General features: G+C 33.8%; 1 protein-coding gene across 3 annotated transcripts in view; it reads right to left on the bottom strand.

Moving 5' to 3' along the window:
* Nucleotides 1–16,248: 16,248 nt before the first annotated feature.
* Nucleotides 16,249–26,399, bottom strand: part of CDH7 (cadherin 7) — a 135,807-nt gene continuing 125,656 nt past the window's right edge. For all 3 annotated transcript variants that reach the window (XM_021930206.2, XM_021930207.2, XM_021930208.2), the window contains exon 12: nucleotides 16,249–25,283. In XM_021930206.2, the coding sequence (XP_021785898.2) occupies nucleotides 24,790–25,283 (494 nt within the window). In that variant the 3' untranslated portion in view covers nucleotides 16,249–24,789. The remainder of the gene's footprint in view (nucleotides 25,284–26,399) is intronic.

Here is a 26,399-nt window from a genome sequence, read left to right as displayed (position 1 = left end):
ATCACGAAGAAATTTAGGAGAACAAGGCCTGCTTTTTTCTTCTTCTTTTTTTTTCTTTTCCTTTGGATCTTCGGCCTGCCAGCTTGCCCTATATATTTTGGACTGGCTAGCCTCCACAAATATGATAGCAAATTCCTTAAAATTTATCTCTCACTGTCTTGCTCTCTCTCTCTCGACACATACACACACACATAAAATGCTACATACGTGTATATGTGTATGTACATCTGTATCTGTATGTTTGTACATACAGATATGTACACATTTCATGTGTGTGTGTATATATATGTTATATACATGTGTGTGTGTGTGTGTGTAAGATTTAGATTTAATTAAGTGCCCTACATTTTATCTGGCTATCCTAGTTCGAAGGAAAGTCACAGGAAGTGTAGAACAGACCTAGCATGACAGACTGATTTCAGTAATGTACCTAATGACCATTAATTTATCAACTTATTTGTATTTTCTTTATGACAAGCAAACACATGAAAAGCTGATTTTAGTGCAAACTATGCATGTCCAATGCCATAGATGCCCAACGTCATTGGTCCTAAGGAAAAAACAAATTGAAATTAAAATCCCAATGAGATACCACTCACATCTACTAAGAAGGTTAAAATTAAATGGACTGATCATACCACGTGTTGACAGAGAAACTTGAACTCTCCCATGTTGCTGGGGGGAATAGAAAATGGTACAAGTTTGGAAAAGTTTTCCAGTTTCTTAATATAGTTAACAAATGCCAACTATATTATCCAGACATTTACACAAAAATACCAAATCCCATGTATATACAAACTATTATGCACAAATGGCTATAAAAGCTTTATTGGTAATAACCAGAATGGAATGCAATCCAAATGTCCCTCAGGAGGTAAATGGATGAACAAACAGTATATTTATTAATGAAATACTAATAAGCAGAAAAAAAGAATGAGCTATTGTTTCAACATCAATAAATCTCAAACGATTTCCCTGATTGAAAGAAAACAGATTTTAAAAGATTATGCACAGTATAATTTAATTTACATAAAATTCTAGTAACCAATCTATAGTAACAGAAAGATCAGTGCTTTTCTGTAAAGGGCATGGGTAAGGGGCAAGAAAAAAAGAATTATATTTAACAGGAACACTTAGGCAATCAATTTCTTTCTGGGCACTGCTTTGACTGCACCCCCAACCTTTTGAAATATTAGATTTTTGTCACTTATCTTAAAAGATTTAATAAATTATCTTTTGATTTTTTTAAATTCTATGATTTATTTAAAAGTATTTCCAATGTTGTGGGGCTTTTTAAAGCATCTCTTTTTTATTTCTAACTTAGTGTTATTGTGGTCAGATAGTATAGTCTGTAAGATTTCACTTTTCGAAACACATTGATCCTTATTTGATGCCAAGCCCATCCTCTGTGTTGGTGGATATTAAATGTGAACTTGGAAAATATAATTTATATTTTTCACTTGTTCAGTGCAATTTTATTTTTTCTTTTTTTTTTTTTTTTTTTTTAGATGGAGTCTCGCTCTTTTGCCCAGGCTGGAGTGCAGTGACGTGATCTCGGCTCACTGCAAGCTCCGCCTCCCGGGTTCAAGCAATTCTCCTGCCTCAGCCTCCTGAGTAGCTGGGATTACAGGCACCCGCCACCACGCCTGGCTAATTTTTGTATTTTTAGTAGAGATGGGGTTTCACCACGTTGGTCAGGCTGGTCTCGAACCCCTGACCTCGTGATCCACTCACCTTGGCCTCCCAAAGTGCTGGGATTACAGGCGTGAGCCACCGCGCCCAGCCTGTTCAGTGTAATTTTCTATGGGTATAATTTAAGCTCTTTTGGTTTATATTGTTCTTTATAGTTATTGCTGATTTTTAAAATTATTTTTATTTCAATATGTTTTGGTATACAGTTGGTTTTGCTTACATTAAGAAGTTCTTTACTGGTGATTTCTGAGATTTTAGTGAACTTGCCATCAAAACAACGTACACTGTACTCAATATGTAGTGTTTTATCCTTCACTCCTCTCTCAACCTTGCCTTCCGAGTCCCCAGAAATGATTGTATCATTGTTACGCCTTTACGTCCTCATAGCTTACCTCCCACTTATAACGGAGAACATACAATATTTAGTTTTATAATAGCCTCCAGCTCCATCCAAGTCGCTGCAAAAGACATTATTTTGTTCCTGTCTATGGCTGAATAGTATTCAATGTTGTATATATACCACATATTCTTTTTCCATTCGTTGGTTGCTGGGCCCTTAGGTTGGTTACATATCTTCACAACTGAAAATTGTGCTCATATAAACATAAATGTTCATGTGTCTTTTTCATATAATAACTTCTATGACTTCTTTTCCTTTTGGTAGATACCCAATAGTGGGATTGATGGAAAACTTACTGTTTTCCATAGTGGTTATACTAGTTTGTATCCCCACCAGCAGTGCAAAAGTGTTCCCTTTCCAACACATTCATGCCAACATATATCATTTTTTAAAAATTTTTAAATTATAGCCATCCTTGAAGAAGTAAGATGGTATCTCATCTTGATTTTAATTTCATTGCTGAAATTAAAATTAAAAATTTTTAAATCTCCATCTGTTAATGTAGATTTAGCTCTTTTTAACTGCAGACCTTCCAGTTTTATTTCATATATTCTGAAATTCTAATCAATACACATTTTTACTTGTTACATTTTCTTGATGAATTGATGTGTTCATCATTATGAAATAATTTATCTCTGGTGAGATTTATTACTTTGAAGTCTGCACTAATTGATGTTAATAAAACTGCACAAGTTTTTAAGCAGAAAGTTTGTCTGGTGTATTGTTTTCCATATTATTCATTTCAACCTATGCTTGTTTTGATATCCACACCTACACTGTGTGCATCTTTTATATACAACATACAGCTATTTCTTGATTAACATCAAGTTTGAAAACCTCTTGTCTTCATTGAATTATTTTTTTTTCTATTTATATTTGCTGTAATTTTTATATCTTTTGGCTTACGTCAACCATCTTGGTATGTGTCTTCCATTTATCATTTCTCTTTTTTTTGTTTTTCTGTTACTCCTTTCTCATATTACATTGGCTTAATTGGCTGGGATTTTTTTTTTTTTTTTGTATTTTCCTTCTTTCCTTTTTGGGCTTTTTAGCCATGTTTATTTTCTATCATTAATATTTAGTGTTTGTGCTAGTTTAATGATATTCAACTTTATCAGACTGCTAAATTTCAAAGTTTCATCACTTCACACTTCACTCATGTGCTCCTTTTCATTCAACAGCTGAATGCCCTCTGGTTTCGCCTACGTCTGTCTTCAAATGGTTATTTTTCGTCTATTTTAATGATAGAGTGTATCGTTAACTACAGGGAGATTTTTCTGATATAAGCTACTTCACCATCACCAGAAATGTAAGTCTTCATTTAATTTTATACACATGATAACATATATTAGAAATTTCAGAATAAATAACACATTATCAAATATCTCTAACAGGTTATTAAGACTATTCCAGAGATATTTGTTGTTTGTGTTTGTTTTCACATCATGATGTCTATTTTAGATCTGACATACACTTCTTTAATATGTAAGGCTGAATGTATCTTTAATGAATCACTGAGATTCCTTATTCAAATTACGTTGGTAGCCTCACCTCTTTTTCTTCTAGATTTATTGTTCAAAGCAATATATTTCAAGTATATGCTATGTATGACTCAGAAGGAAGTCTTCACATTTATCGAGTGAAATAAGATACAAGAGAAGAGTTTTTATCTTGTCTCAAGAAGTTTACTATACAGTTGAATACAACAAACATGTTAAAACTAACTTCAGATTTTTAAACCTGGCAATAAAGTGTGTAATGTGTGTACAGATTTACGGGTCATAAGGTTTAGGAAGGTCTGTAATGTCTTATTCGCACACATCATTGCATCTTCTCTCACTCTCAATTACAGTTTTCAAGCTAGAACTCCTGAAGACCACTCACTAGTTAGACTCAGATAAAGCAAATTAGAATTCACACAAAAGGTACATTTTAAAATACTTTTTAAATGGATATAATGCTATCAGCTCTTTCACAGGAGTTAAGAGAGTCCCCCAAAACCAATGAATCAGAAGCTCACATTTTTGAATACTTTGCTTTTCCTTTGTTCCGTGGTTATGTATTCACTGGTTTATATTTGTGTTTGTATTTAGAAAGAGTATAGTGTAGTCTATAATCTCTCTGGATTTTTATGATAAAGGAAGGTAATTATTTCTTCTCTGTTAGAATTATCTTGGAAAAAATAAAAGTACTCAGTACATTTGATATGATGTGTTTACCTTTTTTTTCCCCCCATATCTAGATAATTAAATGTTATTACGGGGTTATTATCAGAGAATTAAAGCCATTACATGGTCAAATTTAAAATCCTTCAACCAGAATTAAAAATACTTTGTCAGTACAAGTATTGACCAAATACACAAACCCAGTTTTCCACTCTCAAAGAATGGACTGTCTGGGTACTTCTGAACTATTTTTTTCACAACACTTGTTATTATTTTTCAGGTTGATGTGGATTCGTTTCTACATAATTATCTGATTTGTTTATAATAATGCAGGCATTCTTACAAAATACAACTGGCATCATGCCTAAAACTCAATACTTTAGCAAATTTTATGATATGGATTCCAAACTTATTTCAAATTAGCAAAGCTCTTCACTGGGTCTGGAGTGAGAAAATCCCATAGAAAAGGTGAAAAAGCACCAGACAGAGTAAAAGAATCACGGAGCATATGAACAGTCATATATTTCAAGTTGCTAAGGGCAGTCTTGTAAGATGCTGAGGGACTATTGCCCTCTAAATTGTCTCTTTTCATTCCTCTGTGTATTTTATGCTTGTTTTAGAGGCTCAAAGGCACTGGATTTATTTCTTGTGGAATGCAGCTTATATTTTAGTCTCCTGTGTTCAATTTTACATTTTCCAAAGTGCACTACATTTAATAAATCTAAGTTAACAGTTCTCAAATGAATATGGGCAATTGTCAACACAACACAACACAACACAACATATTTCTGAGCTGTTTAGAGGTTGTGGCACATACTCAGGAATCATGGCACTGCAGTGATATGCACACATGATTAAAAATGCTTTTTTGCTGCTTGCGAATGATGTACAATTTAAAAATCAAATCATTTGACTTTATTTTAGCTTTAAGCATATTTTAGCTTTAAGCATATTTTAGCTTTAAGCATAAAGTTTGAAAGTGATACAGAATATCTGAAATTGAATGTCCAAGACTAAGGATATCTGCAGAAATACTCAAAGAAATAAATTATTAATCTTCAGATAATTCAGTTATATCAGCACCTGAATTATATCCTGTTGCTCAACACAAAAGGAATAAATATACTACTTGAAACATTATGTCCTTTACACAGAAAAGAAATTCTAAAAAGTGAGTCAATTGCAGGTTCAAAACAAAGTTGAAAAAATAAACATAGAGGAATCTCTTTTGTATTAAACTCGGGAAGCACCTTGAAAAGGAAGTATTCATGTAAGTTCTTTTTCAGTGTGATGCAAAGGTTTGTCTCTAATTTTTAAAAAAAATCCTTAATAAAGTAAAATGAATTTAATGATTGCCATTAGAGTAAATATTTTTTTTCTAGAAGTAAGAAAGTTAAGAGATATCATTAGGTACCTTTTAAGAGATATTGTTCACATGAAGGCCATTACAGTTATGCGCCTAGTTCAGTGGGAAGATGTATGAGTTTGCTTTATTTATATCCTGAATTATAAGTAACTTAAATACCCTAGCAAGCTGCAAAGAGAAAATAGTCTTTCATCTTACAAAAGACTTCATGCAGCTGTCCTAGTTTTGTAACATTATAGGGGAAAAAGTTCTGCAGGTATCAATACCCACGTTTTATCACTGAGATATAGTAACGGGAAGTACATGTTCCAAGGATGGTGATACAGTTATTTGTGCTTTTTGTCCTCATCCCAATCTCATCTTGAAGTGTAATCCCCATAATCCCCAGGTGTGAAGGGAGGTACCAGGTGGGGAGGTAATTGAATTTTATAGAGGTGGTTTCCCCCATGCTGTTTTTGTGATAGTGAGTGAGTTTTCAGGAGATCTGATGGCTTCCTAAGCATCCGGCATTTCCCCTGTTAGCACTCTCTCTCCTGCCACCTTGTGAAGAAGACGCCTGCTTCTGCTTCACCTGGCACCAAGATTGTAAGTTTCCTGAGGCCTAGCGAGCCATGCAGAACTGTCAGTTAATTAGACCTCTGTTTTGTATAAATTACCCAGTCTCGGGTATTTCTTTATAGCAGTGTGAAAACGGACTAATATAGGTGGTCTTTATGTCTTTGGCAACTTATAAATGGAAAACAAACTACGTGAGTCAGAACTGAGTCTTGGAATCCAACTTGAGTTGAATGGCAAAATATATACATACATACATAAGAGGATAAATATTTGACATCTGGCCTCCTTTCTTTCATTAATAATTCTGGTGGTGTTTAAAACAAGCTTTCTAAATCCCTGTAGTTTGCATATTCATAATAAGTATAATAATACATTGACTTAATATCTGCAGGCTGGAAAAATAAATTAGTTCCCAATATTAGATATGTGAAATAATTTCTTTCTTAAGTTGCCTTTTCTTTCTTTGTTCAGGTTATAGTTCCAATTTTTAATCTAATTGTGTTTCAGAAAGGCAATTTTCTATAGTTTAAAAATATTTTCCTTGTAGACAATATCCCCAACTCACATGCTCTCAAATGGTTTGCAGTTATTAAATACTTTTTATTCTCATATTTCAAACTAGTTATCTAATTAATCTGTATTTACTCTATAATACAACAAAATGAAGAACTACTGAAAAGTTTAATGTTTTCTGAATACCTTTACCATCACTTCTAGCTTCATAGGAAAATAGGTATGAAAGGGCAGAAACAGACAAATAGTGTTCAAATCTTTGTTTGTTCTTAGAAGAAAATGAATGTTTTAATTTTTATACAATGCATGCACCTTTACAGTGTCCTTGAATGTAAAGTGCAATGTAATATCACACACGGTAACTTTTATTTTTCTGGGTATTGCCTGTAAGCAAGGCAAAATTGTTTGAGATGCAAAAGAAAATCTTTGAAGAGCATTTTTATAAAGTAAAAAGGACTTCATTCTTAATAATTCCGATCGAATGCATCTCCAAAGAGAAAAGACGATCAGTGCAGTTAAATGCCCTGTTGTATTCCAGTAGAAACTTATTTCTCCTGGGTGGATTTCGGCTCTTCCTGTGATGTAATTCAGGCAGTTTTTAGGCACCATTCCTTGTCTTAATGCTTTGCTTCTAAAATAGATAAACTTGATGACTTTAGATTATTGCTCTCCCTCAAAATTTAATCACATTTTACTTCTTTCAAGAAGATTTAGATACTTAGAATGCTAGAGTCAACTACAGAGTATTTATTTCTCTTAAAAGTTTTATTATTTGAATTTCTATAGACTTGAGAAAGAATTTCCATTCAGTAGACCTCATCTTTTCAGATTTTCTTAGAATTTGTGGACATGTCTTACAAATCTCCAGTCATACAAAAAAGTAAAGCATAAAGAGAATTAAACAAATATTTCAAAAGTTTAAAATGTAATATGAAAACTGGAGCAGTAGAATAGTGATGAGTTGTAACAGGTTTTCACATTGGGGATGTCCTTTGATAGTACACGATAATCCTGAAAAGCCATGTTAGTTAATTGGATGCATTCAAAATATGATATTCCATTTCTTAAAGGGAACTTTGGGGGTAGTAGTGAACATAGAAAGGTGTTCAATAATATTGTTTTTGGATCTCTCTCTTTTTCTCTCTGATAGAAATAAAATTAATTAGGCAAGGGTGTATTATTTTACTCATATAAATGGTCAAATTAGTGATGTGTTAATAATTAATTATCATTAAGCGGGACTGAAGATTTCTTCAACTTTTTTATTGAACTTTTTTTTGTTTTCTTTAGTTTTAATTTTTTAGTTTTTTTTATTTTTTTGAGACAGAGTCTCACTCTGTCACCCAGTGTGGTGTGCAGTGGTGGAAACATGGGTCACTGCAGCCTCCCGTCTTAGCCCCCTGAGCAGCTGGGACTGCAGGCACATGCCCAAGTAATTTTTTATGTTTTGCAGAGATGTGTCTCCCCTGTTGCCCAGGCTGGTCTCAAATTCCTTGCCTCAAGCAATCCTCCTCCCTCAGCCACCCAAAGTGCTGGGATAGACGCCTAAGCCATGATGTCTGCCCATTCTCTGACTTTTAGAACAAGTTTCTACCACTACTCTTCTAGAAATAACAAAATGATGCAAGAATGCTTGGGCAGGTGGGAGGAGCGCTTTCATTCGTGAGTGGTTTCATACTTACACAATGAAAGTCACTCAGTAATGCCAACCATAATCTAGACCACAAAGACTCCCAAACAACTACCAAAATTAGACATGTTGTCAAATAGGCCACAGTCATAGGCTAGTTCTATTAGTTCATCCATTTGATTTTATTTTTTCAAAGTAATCCAGGGATTTCAGTTTGGTAAGATTTCTGTTTATTTGGCAAATGCAGTGCCTAATACTGTTCTAAGTACTACTTCATAAGTGTTAATACATTTAACTGTTTTAGCATGCATAGGAAGTAGATTATATTGTTCTACCCACTGCATAGATGGTACATTTGAATACAAAGAGGCAAATCTTTTGCCTGGAGTCACTCAGAGAATAAGTAAGCTAGGAACCAGTAGGTCTACATCTAGTGGCTAGACATGATGGTGCCAGATGGTCTCCCCTAATGACTTCTGAAAAATTCACCTTAAGAGGTATGTGTGTGTGTGTGTATGTGTGTGTCTATGTGTGTGTGTATGTGTGTGTGTGTACGTGTCTGTGCATGTGAGCAGGTTGATAATTTAGTAAATCAGAAATTAGAAGGTCAATACACACCTTTGCTTAAATAGTATATGTACTGTGTTGGGATGTGGGAGTGTAGGGACAATTTTAGTTGATTTCTGGACATGGTCAATAAGTTCAATAAGTGTTGAGCCCTTCCTGCTGCCAGAGGTTCTAGGGCGTTTATGTGATCCTTTCCCTTCCCTTAGTTATCTTCTTCACACTTGTATCTCATCCATCATTAAGATTTATTCCACTTCCTCACATTCCACTGATGATTTTGCTCTTCTGTTTAGCAAGAACAATGAAAGTAACCCAAGAAGAAATTCCGCATGTTCCCACTTGAACATGTTCCCATTGATACTAGTATCATTATGACTTATTATCTCTATTTTTCCATTTCTGGACTCTTCTTTTTTTTCTACCTAAGACCAATCTTTATGCATTCACTATACCCGTTCACTCTCACCTTCTAAAAGATATCACTTCAGAAATTTTCTGTCCTGCATTGGTTAGCAAAAATAGTGAACTATTGTCTTATCTTTAAAAAACTCTCCTTTGACCCTGCATTGTCTTACAGCTACGTCGTCCTCTGCAATCCAACCACGTCAACGTCCAGAAGCCAAGGACTACGAGTAATAGACATATATAGTTCAACAATACTGAGTTTAACTGTGATTCCCAACAAAGGAGAACACATAGTACATAATTGTTGGGCATCTTAGTATGAGGATGTTAGAAAAGGCATATTATCAGATCTTGTGCTTCAGTGACATAGGAAAGTTTCAAGAAAGCAAGGTCTCTGAATTTGATGCTGCTGGGAATTAGGATGATATCCTGATTGAGTATCTTAAGAAACCTTATCTAAAAGGCAGAAGGAATAAAGGGAAAGGTAAACTTGTTGAGTTCATTATACACAATGATATTTTATTTTATTATTTATTTATTTATTTTTGAGTTGAAGTTTCACTCTTGTTGGGCTGGAGTGCAATGGCGTGATCTCTGCTCACTGCAACCTCTGCCTCCCGGGTTCAAGCGATTCTCCTGCCTTAGCCTCCAGAGTAGCTGGGATTACAGATGCCTGCCACCACGCCTGACTAATTCTGTATTTTTAGTAGAGACGGGCTTTCACCATGTTGGTCAGGCTGGTCACAAACTGCTGACCTCAGTTGATCCACCCACCTCAGCCTCCCAAAGTGTTGGGATTACAGGCATGAGTCACTGTGCATGGTCCACAATGATGATTTAAATAGGATTAAGAGAAAGTTTAAGGTTCTTCAGTGGCAGATATTTAAAGGCAATACTATTAATTACACACAAAATTATATTTTATCTTTTGCCAGCCTTTAAAGCAGATAAAATAAGTCCCCCTCCATTTTATTGTATTGTGTTAGTTTATTTTGTCACTTTTACCCTTTGCTTACATATAATTTAAATTTCTTAAAAATGCTTGAATATGCAAAATGCTTCTCTAGTATACTCCGGATCTGTCAGTTGCAAGTTTTGACAGTAAATAATACTCAGCAATGACTCAAACCATTAGGCATTTATTATTTTCTTAATAAGTACAATGAATGAGAATGTATCACTTAAAATACTTCATGATATTTTCAATAGCTACCATTATTTCAGATAATATTTTCTAAAGAAAATTTCTAATTTTAAATTAATATGTAGATTTCCATTAAATGAATCTATATCAAACCAATCAAATACTCTGCCATTCACATAGTATTAAAAAGTGATGTTGGTTACAATCTTTATAGACCTTTATTTAAAAAAAAACTAATTGGATTATTTTAAAATTAGTTATTATCACCTAATATTCCAATAATAAAATATGACCATGACTAATAATTATAATAACTAATTTTTGAACAAACCAATTAGTTTGATAACATACATATACTTTATAGATCATTTCTTAGAATCTTGCAAAAAGAAATACTGACATATGGAAAAAAATTACTGATTAGCAGCTCTTTGGCAATCACCATAGAAACTATTGTACTTCCAAGTCTGCATTGTATGCATCAGTATTGCCATGTGCAAATCTATCTTATTTTATCTTATCTATTTTGATTTATCTGGGGAACTAAGATAATGCTGTCTTTACTATTCTATTTCTACTGTAATTAAATATTTCATTTGTTATTTATTAAATACAAAAAGATTTCTTCATGTAATCTCACAGAAGCTAGACTGTCAGGTTGTAGTTTCAGAAAAACATTTAGGGAAAAAAATGCCTTCTGACTGTGAATTTATACAATGAAATTGTATAAATTGCATTGCATTTATACAATTTTTAAAGAATCTGGAACCTTCCCTAGCTTTTCTTTATATTTGTTGATCTTGACATTTTTGAAAAATATAGGCACCTTATTTTGTATAATGTTCTTTTATGGTTTGTATTGTGTCCTTCTAAATAGAAATAGGTTATACATATCTGTCAGGAATAACACAAAAGTGATGTTGTGTCCTCAGTGCATCATATCAGGACACATTTTACAACATTTTTTTCTAATCTTATTGATCAGCTAATTCATTGGTTCAGGCAGTGTCTCCCATATTTCTGCACCAGAAATTATTGCTTTTTCCTCTGTAATTAATAAATTCCTTGTGAAAAAAAAGTTGAGTGTTATGTAAACATGTTTATTGTCTCATGTTATACACTAGTTTTAAAAAACTTTGATGAATTTCTACTTTCATCATCCCTTCAATATTTATTGGTTGGCATCCTACTACAAGAAAGTACTTGTATGAATCTCTAATTATTTATTTGTTTGTGCCAGCGTGGACTCAGGTTATAACTCAGGTTATGCTCCATGCTCTTAAAGCAATATCTCTGTTAGGAGTAATACTTGAGTTTCGTTGTCCCACAGCCATGGAAAACTAGGATGTGGACACACCAGAGTGAGGTTAAGTGTGGAAATTTAATAGGCAAAAGAAAGAGAAAAGCTCTCTCTGCTGCAGATAGAGGGGTCCTGGAGAAAATGAGTTGGCACTCCTGTGGTGAAGTGCAGGAGGTTTTACAGATGAGCTTGAGGAGGCAGTGTTTGATTTACACGGGGCATGAAAGATTGGTTAGACCAGGTGTGTGCCATTCGCATTGTGTGCAAAAATCTGGTCACCCCTACTCTAATCTTTGATTATGCAGTTCGGTTCTTTACCTGGCCGGTGCCATATTGCCTGCTTCTTTTACGGTACGTATGGTGACAAATAAAAGGGAAGATGAAGCCTCCATGTTGAACATACCTGGCCCACAGGTAGGCTTTTCCCAGTGGAACAGCTGCCGGCATTCACCCATGGATGCTTCCAGCTTGCTCATCTATGTCCGCAGCTTGATTTTTTTTAGGCCGCTCTTTGTTAGAAAGGAAATGATTTTGGGGGCTGCTTTTTATTAAAAAGAAAGCCTTACCGAAGACCCCTTTGTCCTCACTATCTGCCTCTCCTGTATCGCTCACTATTAGCACTTATTTTGATGGTCAAATTGCAAAAGACTATTTGAAGTGCTTCAAATCAATGATGTTTATAAAACTTTCCTTACTCAATATGGAGTTGGTTCCCTGTATAATAGTAGAATGAACATATAATGAATTTTATTTGCTGATCCCCATGGTGGAGAACCTGACAGAGGCACCTGTTGGGACATTTTCTTTTTCTTTCTTTCTTTTCTTTCTTCCTTCCTTCCTTCCTTCCTTCCTTCCTTCCTTCCTTCCTTCCTTCCTTCCTTCCTTCCTTCCTTCCTTCCTTCCTTCCTTCCTCCCTCCCTCCCTCCCTCCCTTCCTTCCTTTTCTCTCTCTCTCTCTCTTTCTCTTGCTTTCTTTTTGAGACAGAGTCTCGCTCTGTCACCCAGGCTGCAGGGCAGTGGCGCGATCTCGGCTCTCTGCAACCTCCACCTTCTGGGTTCAAGTAATTCTCCTGCCTCAGCCTCCGGAGTAGCTAGTACTACAGGCGTGTGCCACGATGCCCAGCTATTTTTTTTTTTTTAATTTTTAGTAGAGACGGGGTTTCACCTTGTTGGCCAGGATGGGTTCGATCTCTTGACCTCGTGATCCGCCTGCCTTGGACTCCCAAAGTGCTGGGATTACAGGCATGAGCCACTAAGCCTGACTGGGACATTTCTATGGTAGTTGTTAGTGATCAGGAGGAGAGGATGCCCTGAAATGCTAAGCTTTTCACTCCTAAAAATTCTAATTCAATGTGCAGTATGAAGTCTGCAGAAACACCCTAAACAAGAATTCTGTTATGTAACAGGAATTACTATGACTTAGGTAATCCAGGAATCACATTCAGAGAAAACTGTCTAGTAGCTCTAGTAATAATATCTCTTTAACTCACTGTTGTATAGCCAGTCCCCACCCCATACAGATGCTTACTTCTAAATGAATGAATGAATGATAAGATTTACAGAAGCTGAATTGAAGATGGGGAAGGATTTTGACATGAATTACAACCAATTTGAATAATAATTTTCTATAAATATCCTACTTTCTTGTTTTCAATTTTTTGGTCTTTTTAAATCAACCTCTATTCTGCTCTAAATTACTGTACTTTCAAGCAACATTGTTTGAAACTTTCGCTAACAGTTTGAATAGGTTTAAGAATGCAGACACCTTTTTCTAATTGTTTATATATTAATAGCCTTGAAGATGATTTCAACTGCAAACATAACATGTTATAGCGGTTATCATAACAAAACTGTCCCTTTCCTATTTCTGGTAGATGCATTTGTTTCTCAGTGTGGTTAATACTGAGTATTTTTGTTTCCATCATGCCTTCTACTTCTAGCCCTCATCCATTGTTTCACTAATTCACTTCTAATCTTTACAGTTGCCCAAATTGTTTATTGGGAATTCTTTTGCATTCCTGTTTGATTTGTATGTACACCAATGTGGTGCTATGAAGGTGAACTGATATTTAAAACTTAAAGACTTGCCTACATAAATTTGACCATAAGCCCACGTCACACATTTTCTCACCGAAACATAGAGCTTAAAGGGTTATCTTTTTAGAGACCTTTCCCTTCTGAGCACCTGGAGGAAAAACAATAAACTTTTAATTACTTATACTTACCTACCTATGTGATGTTAACACATACATTTAACAGGTGAAATTACAGTATCATCATGTGAAACCTCAAATTATGAATGTTCATAGCAGTGTTAAGGCAGAATGGAAGTAACCTGGGTCAGGTCCTGCCCTATCACTCAATGCTTGTGGAATGTTGGCCAATTCATCAAACCTCTTGGAGTTTCACTTTCCTCGTGGGTTAAATGCTGGTAATAATACATGTCCTCAGAAAATACATGTGCAATAATAGTGAAACATACTTCATATAAATATGTTTCTTAAATTTCAGTTCAGGAGCATTTATGTGATGAAACCTCTCCTGATATAATTATACATAATAAAAATAATCCATAATGCATGTTTAAAATTTAAAAATGTCCTTTCTAAATAATTGGTACATATTATTCAACTAATTATTTTCATTTTGGAAGCTAGATATTACATGCTTAGGTTAAGGAAAGTGAAATATGAACCTTTTTAAGTTTTATATATAAGTGAGACTTTTCTTTGGTCTCTTGTGCATGCTTATAGTCATATGCACATTCTACTTAACCCACCATGAACTAGGAGACTAAATTTCATTAATTTATTATTCCTTTTGATGAGGGAACTGGATGGTTTTAAGTACAAAGGATCTATGCCTGTCGTACAACCCTGGCATTGTTAACATCTTAGGAAAACAAGTAGTGACATATGCTCATCCCTGACCCACCATTGATGAAAAAAAAAAAAAAAAAAAAAGAAGACAGCAATCTGTGCCTTGAACTAGAACTAAGAGAATCCCCTTTACTACCAAACTGTGAAATGGCAAAAGCACAGGTTAGTTATCTTTATGAAACTTTAAATCAAGATATTGAAGACCACCTAGAAGTGATAAAGATCAGAATTACTCACTGATAAATCAATTGAGAGCTGCAGAATTGACCCAGTCCTCAACTCATTTGATTTTCTGGCTATTGAATATATTGTTAAAAGGATTTTGGTGGACTAAAGAAGTAGGAAGAGAGTATTTAAAAGAGAAGAAAAAAACACAAAATCTTAATTTATGCCACTTGAACCATGATTATATTGTATCTTTTCTCTACAACCCAAATAAATCCCCTTTTATTAGAGGAAAAAATAGGGCTTTATTTTGATCTTCACTAACCCCAGAGAAAGTAATCCAAAACACCACAGAGAGAAAAGATAAATGAAAACACAGAGCCCATATTTAGTTATCTGATTTTAATTAAAATTGCTTGGGCATCCTGATCACTTTTCGTAGGTGTGCCACACATTTTGATGAATGTACATAATTTATTTTTGCTAGAATTGAAGCTTCATAAATTTATAACAATATTGGTTAAATGGACCATTAAGCTGAATAAATTAAACCAAGTCGTACAAAGTCGGTAAAGCTTCCTATAAAGATAGTGGCATAGGAGGCTTCAGGTGAAGTTAAGCTACCATGAAAAAAATGGGAGACACCTGGCATGGTGACTCACACCTGTAATTCCAGCATTTAGGGAGGCAGAGGCAGGAGGATGACTTGAGACCAGGAGTTAAAAGCCAGTCTGGGAAACATTATAATGAGACCTTGTCTAAAAAAAAAAAAAAAAAAAAAAAAGAAAAAAAAGTGGGGGCAGTGGAGGTATCACACAAGGCAATGGAACATTCTAGAATTCTGATTAACAAAGCTCACACTGGTTATAAGCACGTTAAACTGTATTTTATCCTTGTCCCTTATGTTCTTTCAGATTATCTTTTTTTCTCTATGTAGCAGATTAATTTCTTGCATTCTATTTTTTTGCGTCACAAGTTCCTTCTTACACAGTGTCTAATATAGTATATACACTCTTCATAGTACTTCTAGCTTCAAAGATATATTTAAATCTTAAATACACTGTTTGGTTATTTTGCAAGTATACACCATCATAGATCATCTTTTCATTATTGCTTGTGTTTTATTCTATATTTTACACAAAGTTTTTTCTTGTCATATTTCTAATAGTTACCATATATGAAGTTCTTGGAGATTTCTATGAACCATCTCCCTCATGGTGTGTTATCATCTGTTTGGTCATTTTTGACTACTAATTCATATTTGGTCTAAAATAATCTATGGGAGGTAGGGGTGAAACTGTCCTCAAATGACACTAGCACCTTTATGGATCTTGGCTTGATGCAGGTACCTTGCTGCCTTCCACGAGCCCAGCGCTGGGTTGGAGCTGCTCCCATGGCAACTTCAGTAGATCTGTTGGTTGACAGTTTAGCTTCATAAAATTTAGCTTTTTCTTTTTCTTTTTTCTTTTTGGAAAAGGTGGAGGGCTTGTTGGGATTTTTCTTCTACCCTGTGAGCCAACTATTCAATAACAAGTTTATGAATCTGCAAAGTGGGTAACCCTCAGAAAATCTGGTCTGCCATGTTTTTATGCTATCATCCATTCTTAAAACAATGTCCCACCTCAAAGACATAACAGAGTATCAGGTGAACCAGCCCTCAATATTTCAACATAGGTTCTTTTCTATTTTCCCTAAGTGTCGGCTGGTCTGAGAAATAAAGAGAAAGAGTACAAAAAAGAGAAATTTTACAGCTGGGTCTCTGGGGGTGACATCACATGTTGGCAGGTTCCATCATGCCCACCTGAGCTGCAAAACCAGCAGGTTTCTATTTTACTAGGAAAAGAACTCAGCAATATTTCTCCTACTCTTTTTCTGCAATAAAGAAAACATGACTCTGTTCTGCCCGGCCCCACAGGTAGTCAGAACTTATGGTTATCTCCCTTGTTCCCTGAACATTGCTGTTATCCTGTTCTTTTTCAGGGTGCCCAGATTTCATATTGTTCAAGCACACATGTTTTACAAACCATTTGTGCAGTTAATCATCACAGGACCCTGAGGCGACATACATTCTCATCTCACAAATATGACGGGATTAAGAGATTAAAGACAAGCATAGGAAATTATAAGAGTATTGATTGGGGAAGTGATAAATGTCCATGAAATCTTCACAATTTAAGTTCAGAGACTGCAGTAAAGACAGGCGTAATAAATTATAAAAGTATTAATTTGGGGAACTAACAAATGTCCATGAAATCATCACAATTTATGTTCTTCTGCCGCAGCTTCAGCCAGTCCCTCCATTCGGGGTCCCTGACTTCCCACAATTGAGAATAGATTGAGACATACTGGTGAAGTGCCATCAACATGACAATATAAATATTTCCATTTTCTCATTACATGGAAACATAATTTAATGTCACATCCTGATTAAATTATTTTTTAAAAAAACAATCGCAAGGAAGTTTCACAATCCTAGTGAGGGAACTGAAGCCTAATTAAGATTGGAAAGTCAAATTATTAGAGTTTCAGCTATCTTCTTATCCTCCTAAATCAAACCATTATTTATTGACAGTCTAAGATAATAGAAAAGATAAAGGGCAAAATGTCCCAAAGTTTTTTTTTCTTCTTCTTCTTCTTCTTCCATTTCTACCATTTATTTTATGTGTTTTTTTTTTTCCCATAAGTTACAATTATTCTGGTCATCAAAGTTTTTCCTTAAAAAACCTAACAATGCCTAACTTGAGTGATTCACAGACTTACATGAAAATTGAAATCATGTATATGTTAGAATGTTATGGAACTTAAAATTACGTATCTATAGAAAAACTTTATTATGATAATTTTATATTAAAAAATCAGTCACTTAGAAGAAAATGTTAAACTTTAATTACAATGATACTCATTTTCTGTACCGAGTTGTCAGGAGGTATATGTTGGAAACCAGGTTGGCACCACCATCAGAGCTGAGAATGATGACAATAGAAGTCTTCATTGTAGTGAGGTACCAAGAATTGAGGAAATTATTTTCTTCCATGTATCTTACTCTGCAACAATTTTTTCTTGTTTTTTTAAAATACAGCAAAACACACAAGAAAATACAACAATACACTGAACTCTCACATTCTCACGGCTTGTCTTCCTACATTTATTTCAGTTCAGAGTACACTTTGTATGTATCTCTTCACTTGTTAGTTCTGAAACAGTACCCTATTTCTTATATTTGTTTTAAACATCTCCAATACTGAATATTGTAGAAGCCTATTTGCCAGAAAGATAGCACTTGAGCTGAATGAAAATAATCTATTCGGTTCTGACATACATTCTGACCTCAAGTTTTATGCTTCATGGCTCATTTCCAAGGTTAAGTGAACTGGATTTTCAGGATCAATTCTGCAGTCAATTGAATTAACATTTTTAAGACTGTTTTATTATACAAGTGACTCTTACATAAGCAAAAACATTTCAAAAGTGGTTTTAATTCTTTTTAATGTAACTGTAATGGAATTTCATAAACATAACAGTTATAGTTTCATTGAAAGTAATACTGTGTGTTTTACTAATGTGAATTGTTCATTCCTCTAAATTTCTGAAAAAAAATTCTGAAATCTCTACTAAAGAGAACCTTTACAAATGTGCATTTTTTTCTCAGTATGCTCATATAATTTAATTGTAGAGGTTGGATCTAATTTAAAAGTCATTTACTTTACTTCAACACTTAGCCTCAAATTGTGTGTGTTCCTGCATATGTGTATGTATGTGTGTGCATGCTCTCTGTCTATATGTATACACACACACATATGCACACATAATTCAAAGACAAATACATAATATATATTATATATAAGTTGTGTAGTGAGTTGTTTTTCCTTTTCCTTTTATTTTTGGACATTTAAAATTACTGCATGTAAAATGAAATTGGTATATAGTTATCTAATGTTTTAAAACTTGATTGTTCGTAAAGTATTGGTCATATACAATATACAACATATTCCAGATCTTGAAATACAAAAACATAGTGTTTATACTCACAAAAATAGAACACGAAGCTGTAGGGTACTGAATCATATAATTTTTTCCAGCTTATAAAAATATAAACTATTACCATAATTATATTCATTAATAAAATGAAAATGCAAGTTTAAGTTTTTGAATGAAAGTATGCTGTACTTCTCAACATTCTCATTAGTTACATAGTTATTAATATATTTGTTTCTAGTGTCTGTTCACATGAGCATAAAATAACCAGATAACTAAGAGCTAAAGTTGAGAAGAGAGCTTATTAACATTCATCTTGGCATCACTGACAAAAAGTAATATCTATTGTATATTATTTTTTAGTTTCCTAGAGCTTCTTCATTCATGAGATTAAGATGAGCTATTGTAAGATATAAGAAGTGAGTTTGAGTCATCAAGAGTACATTGCATTCAGAATAGTTTTCATGTTAAGCCAGTATCATTGCATTCTATTTTTTTCAAGTGTATAAATTATTAATTACACATATGTCACTGTGACTTTAAAAAGTATTGTATTCTCTAGAACTTCATTTTCTTTATCTACTCTGGATGCCTGGAAGACCACTTAACTTATACTCATTATTGTCTTTTTATTTTCTCTATTCTGGTGTTTTGTGTTCAGCAATGAGGTTGGGATCATCTAAAGGCAGGCCTTTGTGTTCTACTCAGTCATCATCATAAGTAGGAAAGATTTGTTCTTTATTTATAATCCCATTCACATATGGATATCAATTCATATAAATAGTTGAATTAGGTTGGGTTAAACTTCACTCTTTTAAGATCTTATGAGTGTATTTGAGTGGCTTCAATTAATTATGACAATTTTCTATTTGAATATTATTTCCCAATTTAGGATACCAAATTGCATGTATTTTTCCTTAATGTATATATCTCCAAACAGAAATTCTCTGTTTACCATATAACAATAATTGACCGTTTTACATAATTCCCATTATTTCCCATAATAAAGCTCTATATTTTTATAGTGTTTTACAGTTTACACAGTCTTTCACTTAATCATTCACAAGCCTCTGAAACAGGATAGTAGTTAACTCAATTTTAATCATGAAGCTATAAAAGTTCAGAGAATGAGAATGGCATCGAGGGCACAGCAAAAATGTGGTGAAACTGAGCTTCTGACCTAGATTTTATAAGCACAGACCAGAGGTAATTTCTGGTATACCACACTGACACCAATGCCCAGTAACATTTCATAACAAATAATTCACACTCTATATTCTGTGTTAACAATGAGATTAAATCTACACAATAATATGTGACAATTTCTCAAATAATTCAGCTAAATGTTCTTTCCTTAGCTACTGAAATCCTTATCCTAATATAAATTAGATGGTTACAGCAAATAAGATATTTCTCCTTTCATTCAGTACCATATTTTCTAGTCTTATTGCCTAACAGTCACTTGGCAAGTGACAACAATATGCCAGCATTTACCAGGCATTATGAGACTCTTATTTTTACATTGCTTCAGATACATCTCTCGAGGTCCCAATCACACACGTAAAAACACACACACACGGACACATCCTTTTCAGTTAAATTCTGAGCCAGTAGAAGTTAGCATAATAATGAAAAAGTGTCAGAATGCAACACACACTGCCTGCCTTGATTTGCTTGAAAAATTTTACCCACAGAATCATACGTTACAGTATCCACCAAATCACAGCCTTAAACATCTCCCATGTTTGTTAAGGTCTTATCCCACTCTTCTGAAATCATTTCAATTATATTTAAAATGCAAATGCTATTAGTCCTTTCTTGTTCTTTATTATATCCAGCCAACTAACATGACTGTATTAGCTTTCATTGCCAACTTTGATACACCATCATATATACACACAATATACATTATTCATAATTAAAAAATAAACATACACTAACATAAAATAAATTGGTTTATCTATTAGTTGTCATATATATTTCACCTGCCTCCAGGCATCGTTGACCAGAAAGAGTTAAAAAATAAGTTGAAGCTTTCATCAACTTTAATTTGATTAGGTCAACTGTAAATAAAACTTTAAATGGTGACTTGGAAAATAATTAGGGTTATTATTAGAACAGTTTGTAAGCGAATATATGTTAAATTGAAAATCTGAAGATTAATATTTACAGCTAGTGCTTTAAAACTTTAACATGTTTAAACTAAATCATTTAGCTTCTTGCAGTGTGTTTAGCTTAGTTTATTTTAAGCTCCTGTAGATTTTATATTTCAATATAAATGCTAACACTATTTGCATTTGCATTTCTTGGGCATGTGGGTCATATCACAAATATCATTCCTACGTTGTGTAACTATGCCGTTGACATGAAAATAATTGCCTATGTCTGTTTATCATCCAATGTAGTAAATGTAATTGTGCATCAAGATAAAATAATTTAAAACATCCTCAGAGCGCAGAGTGAAAAGGCAGCTACCATCACTTAACCACTACTACCTCCTGCATGTATCTTGTAGACAACTAATCTCAATTGTAGTCATAAGCGAAACTTCCTGGCAAATCAAGATATTTACCAGATCCCCGATCTGGTGATTGCTTGTAGAAAAATCTACTTATTGCCTGTAAATTACTACCTAATTTTTTCTTGATTTTGTTCCTTTAGTTGACTGATCTAGGAATATTTCTTTGAGAGACTAATTTGTGAATTGAGATTGATAATTTAGGTTTGATCTCCAGAAATCCATTTTCTTAAGATTTGATTTTTATATTTTTATGCTGATTTTAAACAATGCAATGGTGACATTTCAGATTAAGGGCTTGGGTGTATTTCCTTGACATAGACAGTAACAAGTAAAATGCATCTGATTTTTCAATAAATTAAACTGTTCAAAATGGGCATAATTTGGCACACCCTGAGTTTCTATTGATGCTCCTATATGGACAAGCGGAAAATATTTAAATATATTGACTTCCTGAACTATTATCTCTACTTAAAATTTAGCCATTGTTTTCCATAAAGAAGTGAATCCTCTCCCTGTCTACAAGTAGCTCCAAGGATTTCACGTCAGGAAATCACTACCATATGCATTGATATTTAGTAGTAAAATATAGCATAAATTCCTTTCATGTCATTATTTTAAATCATATAAATTCATAACATATTTACAATTATCACACGTCCTTTTATAAAATAATTTAAGCAGTAGAGTGCTGGTAAATGTTTAACAACTTGTTCTCCAGAGAAAAGGGTAGTGTTTGCTAATTACTGTTGTGGTCGAAATAATCCCACCAAGGCTGACATCAACATACCAAAATGATACCACTGTATCTGGAGTTGGGAAGAGATATGCATAATTAGTTCTTGTGAGCTCATTCTAGTTGGTTTCAGTATAATACTGAATTTAAGCAACTTGATAATATATATTTATTTAAATGATTTTTGGAGAATTTTCCAAATAGATTTAATATTAATTTTATCAATCAACTCTTCAATCTCTGTTTTTAAAACAAAGCATATATCTCAAGTATTGTCAGTCATCATATATAGCATTAGTTTTCAGAATAAAAAAGAAAACTAAAATAAGCAACGGCAGAACATTTACTACTCTTACAATTAAGCTCAGACGACTTCATGTAAATACTACCTATTTTAGAAACATTCTTCCAGCCATCTTAAGAATTTTTTTTAAATTAAAAAAAAACACTGAATCAAATTTAATACTGCATTGATATAATCATCTGCACATAAATAGCAATTGGGTATATGCAATAATTTTAAATTATTATTTAAATGTGAACCTTTCTTTTTCCAATCTATCACTGGTAAACATTTGAAAAAATTAATGAGAAAAAACACACATTTTAAAAGCAGAAAAAGAAGGGTGAATGATATGTGTTCCTTTTCTAAAATACATCCACACCTCCGTTTAGTGATATGTGCAACAATCAGCAGGTTTGACAACATAATCCAAATGTACTAAACTATTTCATCTTCTTGCAGACAACAACGGGATTATTACAAACTGTATTCTCAGCACCTTGCTGATTTAACATCTATGTAATTCCTGCACCACATTCTGATTTTATTAAACTGGTCAAATACACTGTTTTTTTTTTTTCTTAATTTGAAAAACTTGCATGTGTGATTAAAAGTTATGAACAGTATATTTCACTCTGTTATAATTTTTTAAAATATATATGCATATTAATACAGCAAGAAGCATATCTATATAGTTATAAAACAATGTTTACAAAACTTTATTCAAATTAAAGAACTGTTTGCAGGTAATCAAATTTATTGGATTATCTATTTTTATGAAGCTGAAGGTCACTTTTACATACTTCATTTCTAAAGTTGGGCTGCAAGTTTACAGAATCCGACGTAGTTCTTCTTTGTGTAATCAACATATTAATATTCTAATTTCACTGTCTGCCTTTCAAAAAGCACTTTTAGAACATGATTCTCTATACAGTGTTTACTATCTGTAAATGTATTAGGAACCCAACAATGAATTATTTTCAAAAGAGAAAGGAAGGAAAATAATAAATCCATTGTTACTTGAATATATATGCACATTAGGCTAGTATTAACCTAGGAAAAATAATAGGTAGAAATATCATTTTGGTCATGAAAGTCATACTCTAAGAAGCTCATCTCAGACTTAAACAATATGATGACTTGCAATTGCCTTCCTTCCTTTGACAAATCTAAACCACATAGAAATCATACATTGCTTGGTTAATTCTTGAGGGACATATTTGCATCAGAATTTAAAGATGGATTTTAATCTTTATAACATTATATTGTTTAAGATTTTTAAGAAATCAGTATTTTACTCAATATGTTTGCAACAAGAAAGGTTGGGTTCTTGAAAGTCTTTGGAGCATGTAGAACTCATGACCTTGAAAAATAATTCTTGCATCAAAGAAAATCTCAATTCGCTCTGAAGTCTTTCTAAAATACAAATATTTTATTCCAATGTTTTGACATTCTAATGGCTCAGAAGAACAATTTATATGTCCTTGTAGCTGTGCTCCTCCTTGAGATGTGAACTGCAACAGGGCTCAATTGCTTTACTATTATTTCTCCATTTCCATGCTTCATTTCCTTCATGTAGCTCGGGCTGGAGAAAAATCAGCATGTTCTGATGAGTTTAATACTATGAGGCAGTATGATGGACCTGAATTTAGTGGAGATTGGAGCTCCAAAATAAATACAACACCATGTGTCAAATAAAAAAGAAAAGATATTCTCCTGTATGAATCAGAAGAGAGAATAAAAATCAATGAATAGACAGCAACTTTTTTTTTTTTATCATACCTACACAAGCATCTCAAAACTATCACAAACTTTAAACATTATTTACCTTTTTCTTATTTGGAACACTTCATAATTTATTGGATAAACAATGGTTTATATTGCCTTAAACTAAATTTTACTGGCTTTTGTGGCAGGGTTTTCAGTTAGGAAGGAATTTCTGAGAATTTATATATTGCTAAATAAAATATTTCTGTTAGTCAAGAGCAACATAATTCTGTTGGATTCAATAATATAGTAAGCTCTAAGCATCTCTGTAAATTAAATTTGTCCCAAGTTTTGATATGCAAGAAGTTCCAGGGTTTTTCAATAGCTCATCATGTTCTCTTCCTCTCAATGACAGTACCATGAAGGTATGTACAGGGCATCTTTGACTCACTGACAACACAGGGCACTACTTTCTCATAGAGGTTTGGTGCCTTTGCAGGTAGATGAGAGTTGCTATCTATTCACAAACCACTGAGCATTTCTTTTTATCAAAAAACCTTCAAACGCTCAGAGTCTGTGGTCAGTGCAGTCCCTTAGATAAGTCTAATGAAGATATGCCTCACCAAGGCAGAAACCTAAACAATTAAAAATGGAGAAATATTTACAATTATCTCTCTCCAGCAAGTGGAGTTCTTGTTTTCTGTATGTAGTGGTTTATTTTATTTCATTTCATTTTATTTTTTGCTGTTACTTTTTCTTCAGTACATTTCAAATTAAGGTTCCAAGGCTATGAGTACAAACTCTCTTGGCCAGTCCCATACATGTCCGCGAGTCGTTTAAAGCGAGGTCCCCAGTCACTTAGGTAGTCATAGTTCTGATCAGAGTTTGAGCTGATGGAATCTAAAGAGCTGAGTGACTCAGCAACTGAGCCATTTCCTTCGAAAGCATATGTCTGCAGGGAGTCATAAGGAGGAGCACCAGGATCAACATCGGCTTCTTTTAATCTTTCCCAAATAAATTCCCTAAAGATGACATTATCTGGGATGCTTTTAAAAGCTGGTCGACTCAGGAACTGAATTTCTGGAGTCACATCCCTCCGGGTCTTGGTGTCTCGGATGACGTTGAGGTTTCTCAGTGCAGCCATGTCAAAGGCTTCCGTGTCCTCCTCTCCCCCGCCCTCATCGTCGTATCTCACAATATTTTCTCTGATGTCTCTTTCTTCGTCAAAAATAAGGGGCTCTTTTTTCCGTCTTCTCATGGTGACGATAAGGAGGATCAACACTGAAACAATGAGACAGGAAGGGAAAGTTTCAGTAAACTCACCCATTGCCCCACGTCATGGTAAAATTAGGCCCAGGACACTGAGTTATAGGTTTTCTTCCCTTTAAAGAGAAATGAATTGGCCACCTATTTCCACGAGGATTCACAGCGGTAGATGTGCTAAAATTGCTAAAATGGCTTTAAAATAGAACACTTTCATACATCAAGGAACCCTTTTTCACACCTGTTCAGAACTGATGTCTTCCTCTTTAACGTAACCTCCAATGTATTTGATAGAAGAAATTGAAGGGCCAGTTCATAATAAACATAATCATTTCAAAGCCAGGAAACACAAAGGGATTTTTTTGAACTCCTTAATTGCTGGAAAGGCAAATTGAAATTCATAAATGTTTTGTGTCTAATTTAACAACTGCAATTTCAGAAAGAAATGGATTATAGCATTCAGTCAGGTTCTTTGAAGAAATGCCTACTCCTTCTCTATGAAAGTCAACTGTTAAATAAAATCCAGCATGTCAGGCCATTTACAAAGATTAAAAGCTTCTCTATAATAAATTGAGTCCCACTTTCATGTATAACATACTGAACTTGGTCTTTATCCATTATACCTACAGACAGAATACAAGCTGTGAGATTTTCAGCAACTGTCCAAGCTAAATTTAAGAAATGAATCACCCCTTTAATGTTGGGAATTTATCTTCCTATATCAAAACTAATAATTAAATCTTAAAGCAGGAGGTTGCACTGTAAAACAAGTAAGAACAACTACACTGGCTATGTGGGGGACTTAAACAAACAACGTATTCTGTGCATTTTTCACTAGTATACACAAATAAGGGAAGTGCTCTGGCCTCCGAGTGACTGCATGCTCCTTGATTTGGGAATACATTTCATTTCACTGCTACTTCAACTAAACTACAATGAAATAAAAAGGGTGTTCTTGAATTTTGGAATTTAAAAATATGTAAAGCAATGAAGTACCTTCATTCGTCTACAAAATACCTTTTAACAATTTATATTGCATCAGCTTAAGATTTTTTTCTGGAAAGTCGGAACAGCCCAAAACGTATATTATGTGGATTATCGTTTTGGGTACGTTATTGTCATCATATTTTTAAA

This window comes from Papio anubis, chromosome 19 (assembly GCF_008728515.1).
Source record: "Papio anubis isolate 15944 chromosome 19, Panubis1.0, whole genome shotgun sequence".
Classification (NCBI taxonomy): domain Eukaryota; kingdom Metazoa; phylum Chordata; class Mammalia; order Primates; family Cercopithecidae; genus Papio; species Papio anubis.
This window is presented reverse-complemented; position numbering and strand designations above follow the sequence as displayed.